Below are 22,230 nucleotides of genomic sequence, written 5' to 3'. Positions count from 1 at the left end.
GTTCCCCACCCAGTCCATGGCTGACAGATCCAGTGAGAGAACAAAGACAGGTCCTGAGAGCGGCTGAGAGGAAGTATAGAAAGTCACGCCTCACTGCTGACATCGACACATAATAACCTCTTGTTAAAATTCTCCAAAACCATTACTAATGCCAAAGCTTCCTTCTTTCACCATAGGATCGAGGCCTCTGCCAAGAATCTTCGCAAACTGCATGCTACCATGTCCTCCCTCCTCACTTCCCCCCCCCACCCCTCCCCCCTCATCTTTCTCTGCCGAAGACTTCGCAATCTTCTTTGAGGAAAAAGTGGAGAACATCCGCAGCTCCTTCTACCAACCCCCACCCATTCCAAATGCTGAATCGAGAACCTCATCCTTCACTCTGTCATCTTTCTCTCCCATTACAGAAGCCGAGACCCTGACACTGGTAACGTCGAACCGTCCGACTACATGCCAGCTGGACCGGCTACCCTCCCCACTCCTCCAGACCATAGCACCAGACATCCTCCCATTCCTAACTGCAAGCATCAACTCCTCACTCAACTCGGGGGTGGTCCCCACCTCCCTAAAACAAGCCAGAGTCACGCAGCTCATAAAAAAACCAACCCTGAACCCCCCGTCATAGGCAACTATCGTCCTGTCTCTCTTCTCTCCTTCCTTTCTAAAACACTTAAACGTGCTGTATCCAACCAACTTACTGCTTATCTCTTACAGAATGACCTCCTAAACCCTAATCAGTCTGGCTTCCGGACTGGCGACTCCACAGAAACGGCCCGTATTGCGGTCACAGAGGCACTTCACTTAGCAAAAGCGAAAGGCCTCTCCTCTGTCCTGATTCTCCTAGATCTATCTGCAGCCTTCGACACAGTCAACCATCAGATCCTCCTCGCGGCCCTCGCAGGAATGGGAGTGGCTGGCTCTGTGCTGACATGGCTGACATCATACCTCAATGACAGCTCCTACCAAGTGTCATGGACAGGGACCTTGTCGGCCCCCCACCCCCTGCGGACGGGTGTCCCCCAGGGCTCGGTCCTAGGACCCCTTCTCTTCTCCCTCTACACTAAATCACTGGGTAACATTATCACGTCTCATGGCTTCTCGTATCATTGTTATGCCGACGATACTCAACTCTTCCTCTCCTTCCCTCCCTCAGATATCCACGTCTCTGAGCGGATCTTGGCCTGTCTGTCTGACATCTCCGCCTGGATGACGACCAACCACCTCAAAGTGAACCTAAGCAAAAAAGAATTGCTCCACCTGCCGGCCAAATCCTCCCCCCTGACCAACCTTTCCATCACAGTCGAGAATGCAGCTGTGACCGCGTCCCGGACCGCCAAGAACCTTGGTGTTGTCCTCGACGACCAGTTGAACTTCTCTGCTCACATCGCAGCAACAACCAGAACCTGCAGATTCCTCCTGAGCAACGTCAGAAGGATCCGCCCCTTCCTGACAAAAGAAGCCACCCAACTCCTCGTCCAATCAACAGTCATCTCCCGCCTCGACTACTGCAACGCACTGCTCGCTGGCCTCCCGGCCACTGCCACCAAGCCTCTTCAACTCATTCAGAACGCAGCGGCCCGCCTACCGAAGTCGGCCCATGTCACCCCACTTCTTAGGGACCTGCACTGGCTCCCCATTTACATTTACATTTACATTTAGTCATTTAGCTGACGCTTTTATCCAAAGCGACTTACACGTTCTGTACGACAAGCCATCAGGAAGGGCACAACTCTATCAGCTGAGCAACAATGTTCATCAAAGTGTTGAGTGCTACAGTGTAGGTTAGTGCATGACAGTACGGTTAGTTAGGGTTAGATTTTTTTTTTTTTTTTTTTAATTCAGATAATGGTTGAAGAAGTGCGTCTTTAGTCGACGGCGAAAGATTGGACGTGATTCGGCTGTCCTAACTGGGGTGGGTAGTTCATTCCACCATTGTGGGGCAAGGACTGAGAATAGGCGACTTCTCTTTGATGACCCTCCCGGAGCTTGGATAGGAGTAGGTCTGAGGCGGCCAGAAGATGCAGAGCGTAGGGGTCTTGAGGGTGTGTAGTTAGAGACCATTGACCGGAGGTAGGCGGGAGCGGTTCCCTTTGCCGCACGGTATGCTAGGTCGAGGGCCTTGAAGCGGATTCGTGCAGCAATGGGGAGCCAGTGCAGGTCCCTAAGAAGTGGGGTGACATGGGCCGACTTCGGTAGGTTTGAGATCAGGCGGGCCGCTGCGTTCTGAATGAGTTGAAGAGGCTTAGTGGCAGTGGCCGGGAGGCCAGCGAGCAGTGCATTGCAGTAGTCGAGGCGGGAGATGACTGTTGATTGGACGAGGAGTTGGGTGGCTTCTTTTGTCAGGAAGGGGCGGATCCTTCTGACGTTGCTCAGGAGGAATCGGCAGGTTCTGGTCATCGCTGCAATGTGAGCAGAGAAGTTCAACTGGTCGTCGAGGACAACACCAAGGTTCTTGGCGGTCGGGGACGCAGTCACAGCTGCATTCTCGACTGTGATTGAAAGGTCGGTTAGGGGGGAGGATTTGGCCGGCAGGTGGAGCAATTCTGTTTTGCTTAGGTTCAGTTTGAGGTGGTTGGACGTCATCCAGGCGGAGATGTCGGACAGACAGGCCGAGATCCGCTCAGAGACGTGGATATCTGAGGGAGGGAAGGAGAGGAAGAGTTGAGTATCGTCGGCATAACAATGGTTGGAGAAGCCATGAGACGTGATAATGTTACCCAGTGATTTAGTGTAGAGGGAGAAGAGAAGGGGTCCTAAAACCGAGCCCTGGGGGACACCCGTCCGCAGGGGGCGGGTGGCCGACAGGGTCCCTCTCCATGACACTTGGTAGGAGCGGTCATTGAGGTATGATGACAGCCATGTCAGCGCAGAGCCAGCCACTCCCATTCCTGCGAGGGCCGCAAGGAGGATCTGGTGGTTGACTGTGTCGAAGGCTGCAGATAGATCTAGGAGAATCAGGACAGAGGAGAGGCCTTTCGCTTTTGCTAAGTGAAGTGCCTCTGTGACCGCAATGAGGGCTGTCTCTGTGGAGTGACCAGTCCTGAAGCCTGACTGATTAGGGTCTAGGAGGTCATTCTGTAAGAGATAAGCAGTAAGTTGGTTGGATACAGCACGTTCAAGTGTTTTAGAAAGGAAGGAGAGAAGAGAGACAGGACGGTAGTTGCCTATGATGGTAGGGTTCAGGGTTGGTTTTTTTATGAGCGGCGTGACTCTGGCTTGTTTTAGGGAGGTGGGGACCACCCCCGAGTTGAGTGAGGAGTTGATGGTTGCAGTTAGAAATGGGAGGATGTCTGGTGCTATGGTCTGGAGGAGTGGGGAGGGTAGCTGGTCCAGCTGGCAAGTAGTCGGACGGTTCGATGTTACCAGTGTCAGGGTCTCTGCTTCTGTAATGGGAGAGAAAGATGACAGAGTGAAGGATGAGGTTCTCGATTCAGCATTTGCTGCACGAATCCGCTTCAAGGCCCTCGACCTAGCATACCGTGCAGCAAAGGGAACCGCTCCCGCCTACCTCCGGTCAATGGTCTCCGACTACACACCCTCAAGACCCCTACGCTCTGCATCTTCTGGCCGTCTCAGACCTACTCCTATCCGAGCTCCGGGAGGGTCATCAAGGAGAAGCCGCCTATTCTCAGTCCTTGCCCCACAATGGTGGAATGAACTACCCACCCCAGTTAGAACAGCCGAAACCCGTCCAATCTTTCGCCGTCGACTAAAGACGCACTTCTTCAACCATTATCTGAAATATTTTTTTTTAAAGATATCTAACCCTAACTAACCTTACTGTCATGCACTTGTCCTAATAAACTAACCTACACTGTAGCACTCTGATGAACATTGTTACTCAGCTGATAGAGTTGTGCCTTTCCTGATGACTTGTCGTACAGAACTTGTAAGTCGCTTTGGATAAAAGCGTCAGCTAAATGACTAAATGTAAATGTGTGCGTGTGCGTGTGCGTGTGCGTGTGCGTGTGCGTGTGTGTGTGTGTGTGTGTGTGTGTGTGTGTGTGTGTGTGTGTGTGTGTGTGTGTGTGTGTGTGTGTGTGTGTGTGTGTATATACTGATGGTGTACTGTCTTCCCCAGCTGATAGAATCCATCCAGGGAGTGGATAAGATCATTGGTCAACTGATGAATGGTCTCAAACAGATCAACCTTCACAAGTGCCTCAACATCATCATCGTGGCAGACCATGGTATAGTATACTACACTATATTACACTATACTACACTATATTGTATTATACTATACTACACTATACTGTATTATACTATACTATAATGTATTATACTATACTACACTATACTGTATTATACTATACTATAATGTATTATACTATACTACGCTATACTGTATTATACTATACTATACCACACTACTGTACTATACTACACTACACTATACCACACTATACTACACTACACTATACTATACTACACTACAGACCACAGTACAGTATACTACACTATACTACATACCATGGTACAGTATACTACACTATACTACAGACCATGGTACAGTATACTACACTATACTACAGGCCACGGTACAGTATACTACACTATATTACATATTGTGGTACAGTATACTACACTATATTACAGACCATGGTACAGTATACTACACTATACTACAGACCATGGTACAATACTACACTATATTACAGACCATGGTACAGTATACTACACTATACTACAGACCATGGTACAGTATACTACACTATACTACAGACCATGGTACAGTATACTACACTATATTACAGACCATGGTACAGTATACTACACTATACTACAGGCCATGGTACAGTATAATACACTACACTACAGACCACAGTACAGTATACTACACTATACTACATACCATGGTACAGTATACTACACTATACTACAGACCATGGTACAGTATACTACACTATACTACAGACCATGGTACAATATACTACACTATATTATATATATTGAAATTATTTATTGGGAAAACCACATTGAGATACAGTATCTAGTTTTCGAGAGGGTCCCACAAGGGTCCCATATTACAGACCATGGTACAGTATACTACACTATATTACAGATCATGTTACAATATACTACCCTATACAGACCACCATGGTACCATTGGCTAATGATGTTAAATATTTGAAGACACTGTTGTTGTTGTTGCTGTTGTGGCTCAGGTATGGAGGAGACGCACTGTGACAGAACCGTGGTTCTCCAGGACCTGATAGGCAGCATCAGAGGCTACTGGGTCACACAGGGCGCCTTCGGCAGGATCAGAGTCATGGACAAGAACACCGTCTGTCAGTGCCTGTTGTTCATTACACCTCCTTGTTTCTGCTCCGTCCTGTCATTTCATTTAGTATCTCAGACCAAGAACTATGTAAGTCAGTTTGACCTTTTCAGAGGAACAGTGGACCTCATTCACTAACATTTCATTCATAAATATCTTCTTAACACTTTCTGTGCCAACCGCGAGATTTCTAGGGTTATCTCGCCAGCGGTTGAGCGCCAAAACACGAGATTTCTCGGGTTTTCATCAGTTTTTATTTATTTCGATTTTAATATTCTATACACTCTCACGGACCTCGGTGTTATCATTGGAACTCATTCTGAGACCCTGAGAGTGCAATACCGGCCAAATCCTGCTAGGTGGCAGTATCGCCTACCCTTTGAAACCTTATTTCACACTGTGTGTTACAGTCTATATGGTCCGGGCGGAGAATTTAGACCCAGGCGAGTGAAACGCTTCATTCGAGCAACTTGGAACACGTGGAACACACTTGATGCATATTTTGTGCCATTTCATGTCAGGGACCCGATGGACAGCAATACTGGAAATTGTGATCAGACAATTGGAATATTCTTTTTGCAATACCTCCTATCAAAGGTAAGGACTATATGACATCAATCCTACTTTGATCGTACAAGGATTTCATATCGATCGCAAGGATCAACGTATGTAGTATTCAAAACGTATGCCGTTGCTGACGATCAGAGCATCACAAAACGACCCCCACCCCCACTTTGATGCCTCCATGATGAAACGACTTTCGCAAAATGCACATAGCGCTCCAAAACGCAGCTTCCAGGAATTAGCCCGGATCACTCTGAAACTATACAATATTCACCACGGGATAACACGCGAACGCATACATGAAAAAATGCTCTTTTTTACATGTTGGACGAGAGATAGTGACTGTCAAATGAGCCATAGTATTGTGCCCATAGCTATAATATAAAATATAGATATAGCTCTGCAAACATCGTGACGCACAGTGAAAAAGCCTATCTTTTAAAGCCTGGCCCATTGACTAGAGGGATGAGGGCAATCGCTGGTGCTGATGAATGAGTTAAGAACTTTGTAAGAACAAACAAACAAACAAACAAAAAAATCTTGATTCTTACAGTAAATAGAATGCGCATTCTCGCACACCTGAATGCCCCGCCAGCTCCTTATAAGAGCATGCAAGTGATGCAAACACAGGACAGTGTGCAGAATCCACAGGCAACACGAAAGCAATTTGCAACTGATCAAAATTAGATTAGATTCAAATGTATTATCATTATACAGTACAATACAAGGAAAATAAGTTTGGCATCCAACCAGAGTGCAAATGTAACAGTAAAGTGCAATAGTAATATACAACGTATACAGGTGATTAAACTGGGTATAAAATATATACATTTGTACTACTGGGTAATAGTGCTAATCAGATGTATGCAGTACAATACTACTACAGAGTTGTAGTATTAATATGTACAGTGATACAGGTAAAGTCCGATAGTAAGTCATACTGGCCAGCAGCTTAACTAGTAAGAGTAGGTAAGGGATATGTACAGATATATAGTATCTAAAGATAATATAAGATCCACAGATGTGGATCTATTTTTATATATATATATATATATATATATATATATATATATATATATATATATATATATATATATATATATATATATATATATATATATATATATATATATATATATATATATGGTATACATGGTGACGTCGTAAACGCAGACCTAACTGTAAGGAGTAGAACATGACATCTTAGCTTGACATTGTAGGCCACCTCCTGCTCCGTCTGGGGGTTGGTGAGTGGGGTCATCATCCAGGGGACCAGCGCATATCCGCCATCTCCTAATAAAACAAGTCTGGGCGTGGCAGATTATTTGAACGTTGATGGAGTCGTATTGCTTTCTGTTGAGATATGGAAATGCTTCTGGGGAGGGTGCCTTGATGCGCACTTGCGTGCAGTCAATTGTGCCGATGGTGTTGGGCAGACCAGCAATGGCATGGAATCCTCTCTTGACTGTTGTTCAGTATATGGGAATTTAATGTATTGTGTGGCCAGTTATATGATTCCATCCATGACTCGCTGGAGGTCATGGCTGATGGATGGCTGCAATATGGCCACCCTGTCTCCTAGCTCCCTCTGGAATGTCCCAGAGGCTAAAAAGCCCAAGGTCGACAGTACCTGGGCGTGTGGTGACACTGGGTTTGGGCATCAGGACAGGTCTTGGTAGCCTGAAGCGTCCCACTCATCGCTCTCTGCTCCCTCCTTCCCTCCCTTTTTAAATAGCGCGATTGATCAATGATTTTTGGATGGTTAAATTTACATGATTGATGTTCAAGTCCATGTGCAAGTTCAAGGTTTCAAACAATATACAAGACGGTATATTGGGTATTAATACAAAATGGCAAATATATAGCCTACATGAAAGGAATGGGATGTGATGAGAGCAGAATGTGTCCATTCTATTCCACTATAGCTATATCTGCACAATCGCATATTGTACATCTAATAATCAAAATCTTTCATAATGTATTCAAAAGAAAAATGGGAAAAAGCATAAACATCATCGACTAATGAACCACCGTAACAAAGTCTCTGTCAACTAAGAACAAATTAATCTCAATGAATCGACTAAGAAGAGACAGCCCTTCATTTGTAATGAACAATAGTTCTGTCTGATACAATATCTCAATTTAAATTAAAATTCAACAGTGTTTATTTATTTTTACCCAGGGACAGTGCACATTAATGAACATCTTCAGTTTCCACATCAATGTAAATGTGCCATATTTGTGCTAATTAGCTCGTTTCCATCTGTAGTCCCTGCCTACCATGCATGTCTTTTATGGTGAACATACTGACACTCCCTGCTAGCAAAACCAGTATAGACCAGCATCATTTCAATACCTATGTTTCAATATCTTTGCTTGGTCTTGTATAACTACTAGCATGCATTATTCTGGTCTATGCTGGTTTTTCTAGCAGGAACTGCAACCCTTCATTTGTAATGAAGACCAGTTCTGTTGGATACACAACCTCTCAATAGACTCACTAACTCAGCACTCTTGTTTCTCTGACAGTGGACTCGGCTGGTCTCGTGGCCAACATGACTGTAAGTATCTGCACTGACTCACTCTTCTTTTTTAAAATTCTATTACATTTTTGGGCTTTCTGTAATTTTCACCCATCCAAATGTAGTCGTTATGCCAATTCCCTTCATGGTCGTTGCATGCATTGCCCCACTGTCGGCCTGGGGAGGGTGTAGAACTACCACGTGCCTCCTCCGATACATGTGGAGTCACCAGCTGCTTCTTTTCACCTGACAGCGAGGAGTTTCACCGGGGGAACGTAACGTGTACAGAGGTTCACGCTATTTCCCCCAGATCCCCTCCCTGCTGAACAGGCACCCCGACCAATCAGTAGGAGTCGCAGTTTACGACCAGGACAATCTTGTTATGATTATTTATATTCACAGTATTTAAATAAAGTGTCCCTTCCTGTATCAACATCGTAGTCATGGATAAATAATTCACGTAGTTCCTGATACAAAGTGAGTGAATTTTCTTACCTTTGAAATCTGTGGTGAAACCTCGGGACCGGGACAACTTGACCTTTTTGACAGATATACTCTCAGAGACCAATTTTTCCCTCTATTAGCAGATATCATAATGATAAACAGAATAAAGTAAATAAGGTAGAAATGTCCTAGTGGCTTGTTGGCTACTCGTTCACATTGATTGATATTGATTTTGATAATGATGCAAAAAAAAAAATTTAATTAAGTACAGTCAGCTGTATTTAAAATCAGTTATAAAGAAACATTCTTAAACAAATACATGAAAGAGTCAAATCTAGAGTAGTACTGTTACTTATGATTATGACATATTCTATTCCTTGCAAATACTGCTTTCTTTACTTCTCTCAGTTTTTTTCTTTTTTTATCATTTACTATAGATAGAGAGCAAGAATCTGTAAATTGTGTGATCTAAGGAAGGGGCAGGACTAGATAAGCACTGCTTCTTTCTGTCCCTTCTCAAACCAAATTCTATGTTTTGGTTTATTTTTATTTGTAGGCCTATGTGTGAGTGTGTTTGTGTGTATGTGTGTTTACGTATATGTTTGTATGTAGATATATGTATGTGTAACGGATGGTATCGTGAAGCGCAGTCAAGAAGGGCTGGGGTGAGTAGCGGTGCGCCGGTGCTATGGGTTAAACTCACTCTCACATCCTCAAAAGACGCATAGACCCAGTACTTTCACCTCTTGGTATAGCGGTCCGTGTTGCTGCCCGCGGTGTGGGAGACCGGGGTTAGACTCCCACTCTGGGCATTGAAGTTTGAGGTGACGTTGTCACAACCATTACATAATGTATGTGTATGTATGTATATTGTTTTTGCTTTCATTAATTTGTTGTGATTTGTTATGTGTGTTGGTTCGAGATAAATAAAAATCAATCAATTCATGGTATGTATAGCCCAGCCCCCCACCCCCCTCCATGTACCATCTTTGATAATGCCAACTAGCTATTCCTGTCCTGGTAATACCAGTGTAAGCAGCCGGATCAGAAGATCAAGCCCTACCTGAAACCCAACCTACCAAAGCGCTTCCATTATGCCAACAGCAGACGTATCGAAGACGTCAACATTCTGGTCACCCCTAAATGGCTGTTTGAGAGGTACAATGTTGATTATTTTCTTCATCATGTTCAGATTACTGTGCATGTGAGTTACGATGTTACGGGTGACAGTGTTACACTCACGGCCATAACTCTGTTGCCATGGATACCCAGGTTATATCTGGTAACTCTGTTGTCATAGATACCCAGGTGCTTATAGATACTGCTCTGGTGGTGCTCATGGATATGACAACGACGCAGACAGCATGCATGTGAGTAATATACATCTATTCTATTCTCTACTGTTCTGCTATATTGTATTCTGCTCTACTTAACATTATGCTACTGTCGAGTTGAAAGTTACTGTCGAGGTGAAAGTTACTGTCAAGTTGAAAGTTACTGTCGAGTTGAAAGTTACTGTCAAGCTGAAAGTTGCTGTCGAGTTGAAAGTTACTGTCGAGCTGAAAGTTACTGTCGAGTTGAAAGTTACTGTCGAGGTGAAAGTTACTGTCGAGTTGAAAGTTACTGTCTAGCTGAAAGTTACTGTCGAGCTGAAAGTTACTGTCGAGTTGAAAGTTACTGTCGAGTACAGGAGTATATGAATACAGGAGTATATGAGTACAGTAGTATGAATACAGGAGTATATGAGTACAGGAGTATATGAATACAGGAGTATATGAGTACAGGAGTATGAATACAGGAGTATATGAGTACAGGAGTATATGAGTACAGGGGCGGCTGGGTGGCGCAGCGGACATTGCGCTACTGTCGAGTTGAAAGTTACTGTCGAGGTGAAAGTTACTGTCAAGTTGAAAGTTACTGTCGAGTTGAAAGTTACTGTCAAGCTGAAAGTTGCTGTCGAGTTGAAAGTTACTGTCGAGCTGAAAGTTACTGTTGAGTTGAAAGTTACTGTCGAGCTGAAAGTTACTGTCGAGTTGAAAGTTACTGTCGAGTTGAAAGTTACTGTCAAGCTGAAAGTTACTGTCAAGCTGAAAGTTACTGTCGAGTTGAAAGTTACTGTCGAGCTGAAAGTTACTGTCGAGTTGAAAGTTACTGTCAAGCTGAAAGTTACTGTCAAGCTGAAAGTTACTGTCAAGCTGAAAGTTATTGTTGAGTTGAAAGTTACTGTCGAGCTGAAAGTTACTGTCAAGCTGAACGTTACTGTCAAGCTGAAAGTTACTGTCAAGCTGAAAGTTACTGTCAAGCTGAAAGTTACTGTTGAGTTGAAAGTTACTGTCGAGCTGAAAGTTACTGTCAAGCTGAAAGTTACTGTCGAGCTGAAAGTTACTGTCAAGCTGAAAGTTACTGTCGAGGTGAAAGTTACTGTCGAGCTGAAAGTTACTGTCGAGCTGAAAGTTACTGTCGAGCTGAAAGTTACTGTCGAGCTGAAAGTTACTGTCCAGCTGAAAGTTACTGTCGAGGTGAAAGTTACTGTCTAGCTGAAAGTTACTGTCGAGCTGAAAGTTACTGTCAAGCTGAAAGTTACTGTCGAGCTGAAAGTTACTGTCGAGTACAGGAGTATATGAATACAGGAGTATATGAGTACAGGAGTATGAATACAGGAGTATATGAGTACAGGAGTATATGAATACAGGAGTATATGAGTACAGGAGTATGAATACAGGAGTATATGAGTACAGGAGTATATGAGTACAGGGGCGGCTGGGTGGCGCAGCGGACATTGCGCTCGTCACCAATGCAAGAGACACCGGTATCGAATCCGGCTGTCAGCGTTGCCTCCGGCTTGGGCCGGCCGTCATACTGACTCAATTGGCAGAGTTAGCGGGAGGGGAGTCGATGGGTGGTAGTCTGGTCATTGTAAAGCAGCGACTCCTACAGGTCGGTCAGGGCGCCTGCACAGCAAAGACAGGAAAAATGGCAGGGGCAGTGTGAGCCTCCTACACGTTACACCTCGCCAATGAGAGTCCGCGCTGGCAGGTGAAAAGATGCGACTGGCTGCCTCCACATGTATCGGAGGGGACATGTGATGAGCTTCTATCCTCCCTACGACCGGCCAGTGGGGGGCACATGCGAGCAACGATCAAGACAGGGGAGGGGAGAATTGGCACGGCTAAATTGGGATGGGAGAAAAAATTTTAAAAGGAGGAGAAAAAAAGGAGTATATGAGTACAGGAGTATGAGTACAGGAGTATATGAGTACAGGAGTATATAAGTACAGGAGTATATGAGTACAGGAGTATATAAGTACAGGAGTATATAAGTACAGGAGTATATGAATACAGGAGTATATGAGTACAGGAGTATATAAGTACAGGAGTATATAAGTACAGGAGTATATGAATACAGGAGTATATGAGTACAGGAGTATATGAGTACAGGAGTATATGAGTACAGGAGTATATAAGTACAGGAGTATATAAGTACAGGAGTATGTAAGTACAGGAGTATATGAATACAGGAGTATATGAGTACAGGAGTATATGAGTACAGGAGTATATGAGTACAGGAGTATATAAATTAGAGTTGGGCCATTAACGGCGTTAACGTGCTGCGTTAACGCGATACTAGTATCGCGCGATAATATAATTGACGCAGTTAATCTAAAAAAATAAATAAATAAAAAATAAAAATAAAATTTACATTTTTTTTTTTACCTTTATTTACCCAGGGTAGGTTTGCTGAGCACAGATGCTCTTTTTCAGGAACGCCCTGCTTCACATTCACACAGTTCCATTCACACCTGGGAGCTGCCCAGTACAACCACAGTTGACACCATTGGCCACTGAGCAACTCCACTGGAGCAGTTGATTTGCATTGGCAGGGTTTGGGCCTGTCTGGCACCCAACGGGAAAAATATTATAGGCACTATAAGTAGACACCGCTACATAAAACAAGCTGGTCTGCCTGAGTGACTGGTGGAAGAAGGAGAAATAGAGATTGGACTGATTGAGTCAAGCCATGTCACATAGTTCAAGTTTGAAATGCTTCTTTCTGTTTTGCTCCTGAGAGTGTGCTAGATACTGTACTGTACTGGTAATATTATTTATTTGTGTTAACTTCTGAATAAAACAACTTATTAAACACAAGTACATCTTATTGAACATTATTTTGATATTTCATTACCAATTATCATAGCAAAACAGCTTTTTCAAACAGTCTGTAATGCATTTTGGAAACGGGAGATGGGCTTATGGTGTAATGGGCCACCTGGCCTGAGAAACATAAGGAGGAAAGAAAAAGTAAGGACTTACTTCTGGTCATTATTTGGGTAGAACACACATATTTTGAATGCCTTCGGCAGATTTTTTTTTTATTTTTTTTTAGCCATTTTAATCTAGATTAATCTAGATTAAATGCAGGATTGCAGATAGATTAATCTAGATTAAAAAAAATTATCTATGCCCACCTCTAATATAAATACAGGAGTATATGAGTACAGGAGTATATAAGTACAGGAGTATATGAGTACAGTAGTATATAAGTACAGGAGTATATGAATACAGGAGTATATAAATACAGGAGTTTGAGCCAAAGGTGAAGTTGTATCCTTTCTCCATTTTCTCAGGCCATGTTCCTCAGCTACGGTCCAAAGTTTCTGTACAGAAAAGAAATCGAGCCATTCTCCAACATTGAGCTCTATAACCTCATGTGTGGTGAGTACATTAATAAAGGCACAGTCTGTAGAAAAAGCCTTTCTGGAACTGTCGGGCCACCAGTGATGTCCTTGGGGACATTGAATCCCTGTGCTGTGTTCATCATCCCTGTAGAACAAAGCCTCACCCCATGCTCTCGTGTCCTCCTCTGAGAAAATCCCCTGCAAGCAGGTCTCTGCTGGGGGGCGCAGCGAGGACGCCAGGCCCTCTGGGATGGAATGGGGGACGGGGAACGACTGACTCAGTGGGAGGTGGTTGTAGCGGAGGTTCTGCCACTTCAAAGCCAGGCCTGCTAGTCCTCCTCCTCAACCACAGAGACCCAGAGCTCAATGTTCTTATTCATTTCATTACATTTGACGTTTTATATAGCGCTTTTCTCAAACGCAAACTGCTTTACAACGTAAAGCTGGTAGCACCCAACCTTGGGCTACGCAGGCTGAATGGCTACCATACACTGGCACCAGGCACACGTCACACTACACAATGGCTGAACGGCTCAGGAGACAGGGATTGATATCAACCAATTAAGGGGAAGGGATGATTAGGTGGCCTTGATGTCAGAGACCTGATTGGGAATTTGGCCAGAAACGTCAGGGAACCCCCTACTCTTTACGATAGGCGTCCTGGGTTCTTTACCCACTGAATTCAGTCAGGATCTCGGTTTAGCGTCTCATCCGAAAGACGGCACTCGCAGCTGTACGGTGTCCCTGTCACCGTAACAGGGGCATTGTTACTGACAAGTCCAGAGGACAGAGTGCCCCCTGCTGGACAACAACAGCACTTTCTTTCTTATGTAACTAATGCTGCCGACTCTATCGAACATCCATCTGACATGAATGTCTCAGGCTTTGGCCGGAGCAGCGTGGAGCTCCTAAACAGCCCTGAGGTCTGGAGGTTCACTGGAGTCCAAAAAGAAAATAAAATAAATATGAGTTGGTTGCACAGGTTCAACTGTGATGGAATCATAAATAAGTATTGTGCATTATGAAAACAGCTGATGGGAGGTTTATCTAAAGCGTGATTTTCAATGACTTGTACCTCAGTAAGATAATGAGCACCAAGACATCTGTTTTACATCACCGTGTGAACGTTTGCTTGCTTGTCACAAAGTGTTTCACTGCAGCGAAGCAAGGTTTCACAGACGCTTGTGTACTGCGGTGTTGTGACAACAAGCAATTCTACTGTGTCAGTGTTGTAGTACTCGAGTCGAGGACTCAGACTTGAGTAGGACTTGAGCACTGATGACTCGGACTTGGACTTGAGCATTGACTGCATTCGGACTCGGAAGGTGCAGATGAGGACTCAGACTTGTTAAAAAAAATCAGTTAAGTAGTTAATTGATAAATACAGTCCTTTTTTGTTGTGCTATATCTTTTTCTAGGCCCTAATCATTTGGCATAAGATATTGATGGCTATATTAATACCGTAACATTATTTAATTTTGTGCAAGGGCAGACACGTGTGTTCCACCTATGCGGATTCACGTCGATACCCTCATGTTCAGTATTAAGATGCCTAAAGAGATGCCCCAAATTTGCTTACACAGATTTTACATAGAATTCCAGCAAGAGCATAGATGTTCGATATGTAGAAAAACTACAGGCCGGGACAACCTCAAACATCTGTGGAGTGGACTCAACCTTGATGACTTGGACACGGACTTGACTCGGGCTCTTCTTTGGTGACTCGGACTTGGACTCGGACTCGAACACTGGGGACTCTCAGACTCGAGATTTGGTGTCTCGACTACAACACTGGTGTGTGTGTTTGCTCATCATAGCTTGCCAGCTAAAAGGCTGTGGTGGAAGAACATTGTCCCATAGGCTGACAGCAGGCCACGGACGTGACTCCCAGAATATTACACCAATCGGCCTGATGGGGGCGCTATTGTTAAAAGTCAAACTGTTGAACTATGAAAGGTCATAACTCATACACTGTTAGTTTAGATTTACACAACCCTTGATACATCGGACTGTCCTAATACCCATATGTCCACCATATTGGATTTTAACTTAAAGGGGACATGTACTATAAATGTCATTTTTCAGTCTCTAGCATTGTATTATAGTAATAGGAGTTAGTATCAATGTGTTTTAGTGTCTAAATACCATATTGGCGGATTGCTCTGATTCAGCTCAGATAATTTCCTGCTCCAGTAAATTAGTCCATCCTGATTTGAAGGCCTGAGTCACGTCATTCAGGCTCTGGGTAGAAGACAGTGATGTGATTGGCTCTGTGGTTGTAGCTAATGCCCGCCCACAATCTACATAGACGATCAGGGCCGCCTGGGAGAAATGCGAGGCCCTGTGCGAGATTTAAACGCGAGGCCCCCCCCCCCCCCCCCCCCCCCCCCCAAAAGGTAAAAAAAATATATATATATATATATAATTTTTTTTTTTTTTTTTATACAGTCAACATATTCGTAAATAATAGCGCTGCCCGAGGCTGGGCATGATACAGTCAACATATAGCAAGAGAGAGCGAGAGAGAGCTCCCGTTCTACAGTCAATATACAGTGTACAGAGAGAGACACATTGGAAAGAAATTGAAATGCTATTTGGCCCTAAACAGAGAGTACACAGTGGCAGAATACCTGAGCACTGTGACTGAAGATCCTTGACTAGGTACAGACTCAGCAAGCACAGCCTAGCCATCGAGAAAGGCCGCCATAGGCAGACTGTGTGTGTTAGAAAGAGAGAGAGAGAGAGAGAGAGAGAGAGCATGTGTGTTAGAGAGAGAGCATGTATGAGAGAGATAAGCAAAGATGACCCCCTAAAGGATATTCAACTTTTAATGAAAGAACAAAACAGAAGGAAAAGATAACTTCACAAAGGCAACATGAATATACATAGATCCAAAAGGACAAAGATCAACACTTAAATCCAAAGAGAAGAGGGTCTATACCAAGAGAAAACAAAGCAGCAAGGAGCCAATGGCCGACAGCTAAAGGCTAGCCAGGTAGGCTACTGACACCAGGCCACACACAGCTTTGGCCAACGGCCCAACGCTACCCAAGCTACACAAACGAACAAATGAATTCACACACAGCACATGTCGTATCTCCAAATGTTGTGAAGTAACATATGTTTTGCCTGGAAAAAAACATCGTTATTAACAAAACATTCGGGAGGGGAAGGAAGGAAGAGTGGGGTAATGTCATGACATTTTCATTAATCTTACCTGCACCAAGGAACGCAGGGCGAAAGGCCGCAACACAGGTCTCCACGTTGACGAAAGGCCTCTCGCTGTCGGGACAAAAATAAGCTATGGCCAGAGCCTTGTCATGGTGCAGGTTCGACTACATCTTCTGTCAAAGATGATGTCGTAGTCAGAGTGCCAGAACCCCCTGCTATTCTCACGGCTAATGTCAATGGTCGTAGCACAAGCTAACAGCTAACTCAAGGCTAACTGATAGCATCAAACGAACGTTCCCAGCCGAGCGCAGCCGGCAGTTAACGTCGAAGCTAAACAGCTAACTGGCTAACAGTTAGCTCAACCAGGCTATCGCTAACCATTAGATAACGCAGAAGCAAGCTATGCGGCTACATACAGCCAGGTGCTGACACCAGGCACACACCGTTAGCTACTAGTAGTACTACAACAGCTAGTCGGCCAGTTTAGCTCCAGAGAGAGAGAGAGAGAGAGAGAGAGAGCGATGTCCACGGCGGGAATAGAATAGAGTTAATAGAATAGGTTAAAAACTCACCAAACGTCCAAGAGGATGGAGACAACCGTGTGGAGTTGACGAAGTTCATCTGCCAAACGACCATCCTCTTCATCTTGGCTGCATTTCTCTAGGTTAGCTAACGCTAGATAGCCTTTAGCTAAGCTAGCTACTAGCCGACATCATCATGGCTATATCCCGACTGCATCATGACAAGGCTCCGGCCATTTGTCCCGCCTTTCGTCAACGTTCCTTGGTGACCGACCGACTGATAATGACCGACCTCTTCGAGTTGGCTGGCATAACTAAGCATAATAGTCAAAAGCTGCACGCACGAAATAGTCAAACGCAGCTGACTCACGCCGGCGTACTACACAAGTAAGTAACCACTCCGCTCCCTTCGTTGAAACCAATAGTATGTCTGCTGCAGAGCACCAGAGCTCCCTTCATTGAAACCAATAGTATGTCACTGCAGACCCAGGAACAAGTCAGACACATTCTACAAACGTGTCTAATGTGAAATATATAAGCATATAAGCAAAACTAGATTTTAGGTCTGTGATGAAAAAGGGCCTCGCGGGATTTTTTTTTTTTTTTTTTGCGAGGCCCCCCTTCCCGCGAGGCCCTGTGCGACCGCACTGCTCGCACACCCCCTGAGGCGGCCCTGTAGACGATACACGCAGACTAGACAGCGAGTGGAAAAACCACTTCCTCATACTGCGAGGCAGTGAAACCCGACACCTCTGCATACTCTGGAGGGAGAGAGCGAGAGAGAGATAGAGAGGGAGAGAGAGAGGGAGAGACAGAGAGAGAGAGAGAGAGAGAGGGAGACAGAGAGAGAGAGGGAGGGAGCACTTGGGGGGGAGGGGGGGACCTGCCGCGCCACACGGGAGAGGGGAGAGAAAAAACTAAAGCTAGAGACGGCCTGTCTTTTTTTCTCTCTCTCTCTCTCTCTCTCGCACCCCCCCCCTCTCTCTCTCTCTCTCTCTCTCTCTATCTCTCTCTGTCTACCAGTCGCAGACTGTGTGGACTGACTGTCACTCAAAGTGCTTATGGGCGGAGCCAGGCCATAACAGCCTGAAATCTTGAAGCTGGAAAATGATGGTTTTGAGTACTTGATTAGAAATATAAAATAATAAAAAAAATTTAAAGAAACCTTACAGATGTCTTCAATAGACTAACAGGAATTGTGTAAAGTTGCCCAAATAGTGCTAGGAATAGCAGTATATGTCCCCTTTAAAAAAAAGAAAATGTACCATTCAATTGAAAATTGTCTGTGGATCATTACTGGAACAATCTTATCAAAAGTTGTGTAAGGCAAATTTTTTTTTAATTGTGTTTTGAAGATATACCTGAAAGATACCCTGAACCCAAATCAGACTATAATAAAACAATTTCAAATCATTACAAAACGCACAAGATATGCTGTGCGGACGACTACCCTGCTGGTCTCTGACAGGGACAAGTTGCAGGTTGAAAAAGCCCTCAGCTCTGAACTCGGCAGAATTTGCACCTGGCTCGCTGATAACAAACTATCATTACACCTGGTTAAAACAGAGTCCATTCTCTTTGGATCAAATAACAAACTCAGCAAGGCCAACGGCTTCTCTGTTACAGTGGGTGACAATATTGTAACAAGGAAAGATGAAATTACATACCTGGGCTCCATCCTAGAGGCAAATCTTTCCTGTGACAAAATGCTACGAATGTAATAAAAAAAAGTCAACCAACGAACAAGATTCTTGTACCGGATCTCCTCTCTGGTAAACAAGAATACTCTGAAGACTATAACAGGAGCACTCATTCAAGGGTACTACGAGTATGCTTGCACCATGGTACCAAAGCACCTCAAAGGCACTAAAAAACAAGACTACAAACATCACAAAACAAAATGGTCAGACTACTTGACCTTACTCCTAAAACCCACCTCACCCCTGTCCATTTTGACATCCTAGGATGGCTTAGAGTAGACAACAGAGTACAGTAGCTTGCAATGGGCCTGGTCTACAAGATACAATACACGACCAAGGTACCCATGTACATGTCAAAATATTTCCCAAAGGTCAGTGAATTCCACGACCATAACACCAGAGGGAGCTCCACAAATCATTTTCAACCCAGATTCGGCTCAAACAAGGGACTAAACACGTTTTGCCACAACAATGTGGAACACTCTACCCACAGCGGTAAAATAATGTGAATCCCTACCCACCTTCAAAACCGCCCTCAAAGAGCACCTACGGGAGGCTGCAATTCGTAACTGGCCCCCGTAAATGTCCAAAGCCCCACCCACCCACCCAGATTCAGATTCAGATTCAGATTCAGAGTTTTTATTTGCCACATGGAATCATACAATCAGAGTTTCTAGATTACACAATCATAAATAACATTCCATGGACAAAAGGAGCAGGAAGAAGAATAACTCTTATAGTTACCTGCCCCTTATTCCTAAACTAAAAAAGTATTTTCTTAATGGTCGGCGTACAACCTAATTTATACAAATAATAATTTATACCATTATACAGAAACTCACAATCCACAGTTAAACAAAGAAAAAATTAAATAATAATAAAGAATAAAAGAAAGAGAGAAAAAAAAGAAAAGAAAAGATCTCACTATTCATATCACATTTGATTTTCATACTGACTAAATATTTCTTTTTTATAATTTTTTTTGAATTGATAAACACTATTACTTCCCTTAAGCTCGCTATGGAGAGAATTCCACAACTTTACACCAATAACATCTGTTTAAGTGTGGTACGTGCAAACTGATGTTTAAAATTGTATTTTCTCCTACTAAACTCTCTTTCTAAATTAAAAAGATTTTGTAGTTTTTCTGGCAGTGTATTATTTCTTGCCCTAAACATAATTAACATTGTTTGAAACTTAACCATGTCTTCAAGTTTAATTATTCTAGATTTAATAAATAATGTATTTGTGTGTTCTCGATAACTTACTTTATGTGTGATTCTTATGGCCCTCTTCTGTAGTATATATAATGGTTTTATGTTGGTCCTATAAGTATTCCCCCACACTTCAATACAATAACTGATTTAAGGTGAGATGAGTGAACAGTAGAGTGTTCTCATTGCCTCATACTCTAACACATCCTTTACTTTATTCATAACAAAAATACTCTTGGCCATCTTTTTTTTAACGTGTGCTATGTGCGATTTCCATGTTAATTTATCATCCATAATCACACCAAGAAAACGAAATTCATTAACTCTCTCTATATCAACTCCATCTATTGTCGGTACTATATTTTCATCTAGTTTTCGATTGCCAAAAATCATATATTTAGTTTTTTTCAGATTCAGTGATAGCTTATTTACATCAAACCATTTCTTTAGCTTTGTCATTTCATACACAATATATTCTGCTAGTTCCTTTAAATTATTTCCAGAGCAAAAAAATTGGTATCATCAGCAAACAAGACAAACTGTAATAGTTTTGAAACATCACAAATATCATTAATATATAAAAGAAAGAGTTTGGGCCCCAAAACCGAACCTTGCGGTACCCCACATTCAATTTTCATGAGCTCAGATTTGACATCTGCCAACTGCACATATTGTTGCCTATTGTGGAGATAACTACTCAACCATTCTAGAACCATTCCTCTCACACCATATGTGCGTAATTTAGAAATTAGAATATTATGATCTAAGGTATCAAATGCCTTTTTTAAATCAATAAACACCCCTATTGTTAATTTCCTTTTATCTGTTGCTGTTGTTATTTCTTCAATAATATTCATTAAGGCAGTCGCTGTTGATCTGTTTTGCCTAAAGCCATACTGGCTTTCGCTCAGCAGTTTGTTCTTTTCCACAAAACCATCTAACTTATGCGAAAACAGTTTTTCAAGCACTTTCGAGAACTGCGATAGCAATGACACTGGTCTATAGTTAGTGAAGCTGTGCTTATCTCCTACTTTGTACAGTTTCTAATGTACAGTTTCTTCCCCCTCGAATGTATATATTTTCTTTTAGGATCTCTGTTAAACAGTACTGTATATTTGTATGTCGTGTATGTCATCAATGTCGTGATATATATATCTGTATATCTGTATGTCGTGTATGTCATAAATGTCATTATGAATTGAAAATGGGGGACCCTGATGTAAACAAGACGAAAGTCTTTCTCTGGTCTGCATCCGCTTAACAATTGTGTGTATTGAGCTGTACTGTATTGTACCCATTCTGCAATCTGTTAATAAAATGTTCAATCAATCAATCAATCAATCAATCTGTGTGTAAAACTGGGTGCATATGTGTATGTGTTTGGGGGTGCATAATGTGTGTGTGTGTGTGTGTGTGGGTGCGTGTGTGGGTGTGTGGGTGCGTATGTGTGTGTGTGGGTGCATGTGTGTGTGTGGGTGCATATGTATGTGGGTATGTATGTGCTATTATACTGAATCAAGTCTTGTTAGTAAATCTGTGTATCCATGTATTGCTATAGAATAGAATATAATTATATTCTGTGTAGTTTGTGGTGACTTGTATAACAACAACTACATCAGAATCCAAGCATTTTTCTAAACTCTAAATGTAAACATCACTCCTATCCAGATGTGTTGGAGATCTCGCCGGCGGATAACAACGGTACTCACGGCAGCATGAACCACCTGCTGAGGAGGCCCTACCACACCCCCACACACCCTGCAGAGCAGAGCAGCCCGGGGCGCTGCCCACTGGAGACCCTTGACCCCACAGACACCCTGGGATGCACCTGTCCCGCCTTGGTACACGTCCTCTCATTGAAATAAAATAGTATGTGTGTGTGTGTGTGTGTGTGTTCGTGGGGCGTGTGTGTGCTTGTGTGCTGGGCCCGGACCTAGCACATTTGCTGCCCTAGGTAAGTTCACCCGTGGTGCCCCCCCCCCCCCCCCCCCCCAGTCTACAGTCTTACAGTTTCGCTTTGAGGTAAATCCCCACACAGGGTTTCCATTAAAGGAAGGAGAGGAACAGAGGCTTTTGTATCACAAAAGAAACTTTATTAAATGTATTATTTAACACTGAAAAAAATGGAGGAGAAAAAAAGA

At 43.4% G+C, this 22,230-nt stretch overlaps 1 protein-coding gene across 1 annotated transcript in view; it reads left to right on the top strand.

Annotated features, from left to right (window-relative positions):
* LOC311226583 (venom phosphodiesterase 1) overlaps nucleotides 1-22,230 on the top strand; it is a gene marked incomplete at its 5' end in the record, with an annotated part of 135,561 nt that overhangs the window by 86,962 nt on the left and 26,369 nt on the right. Inside the window, 7 exon segments of the mRNA XM_084312003.1 lie at nucleotides 4,079-4,187; nucleotides 5,166-5,288; nucleotides 8,372-8,403; nucleotides 9,839-9,966; nucleotides 10,109-10,178; nucleotides 13,433-13,520; nucleotides 21,758-21,930. Coding sequence (XP_084168129.1) covers nucleotides 4,079-4,187; nucleotides 5,166-5,288; nucleotides 8,372-8,403; nucleotides 9,839-9,966; nucleotides 10,109-10,178; nucleotides 13,433-13,520; nucleotides 21,758-21,930 — 723 coding nt within the window.

The sequence above is a fragment of the Notolepis coatsorum genome (genome assembly GCF_963971535.1).
Source record: "Notolepis coatsorum genome assembly, chromosome: 4".
NCBI classification, from domain to species: domain Eukaryota; kingdom Metazoa; phylum Chordata; class Actinopteri; order Aulopiformes; family Paralepididae; genus Notolepis; species Notolepis coatsorum.
The sequence above is the reverse complement of the archived record's forward strand: the minus strand, read 5'-3'. Positions and strand labels throughout refer to the sequence as shown.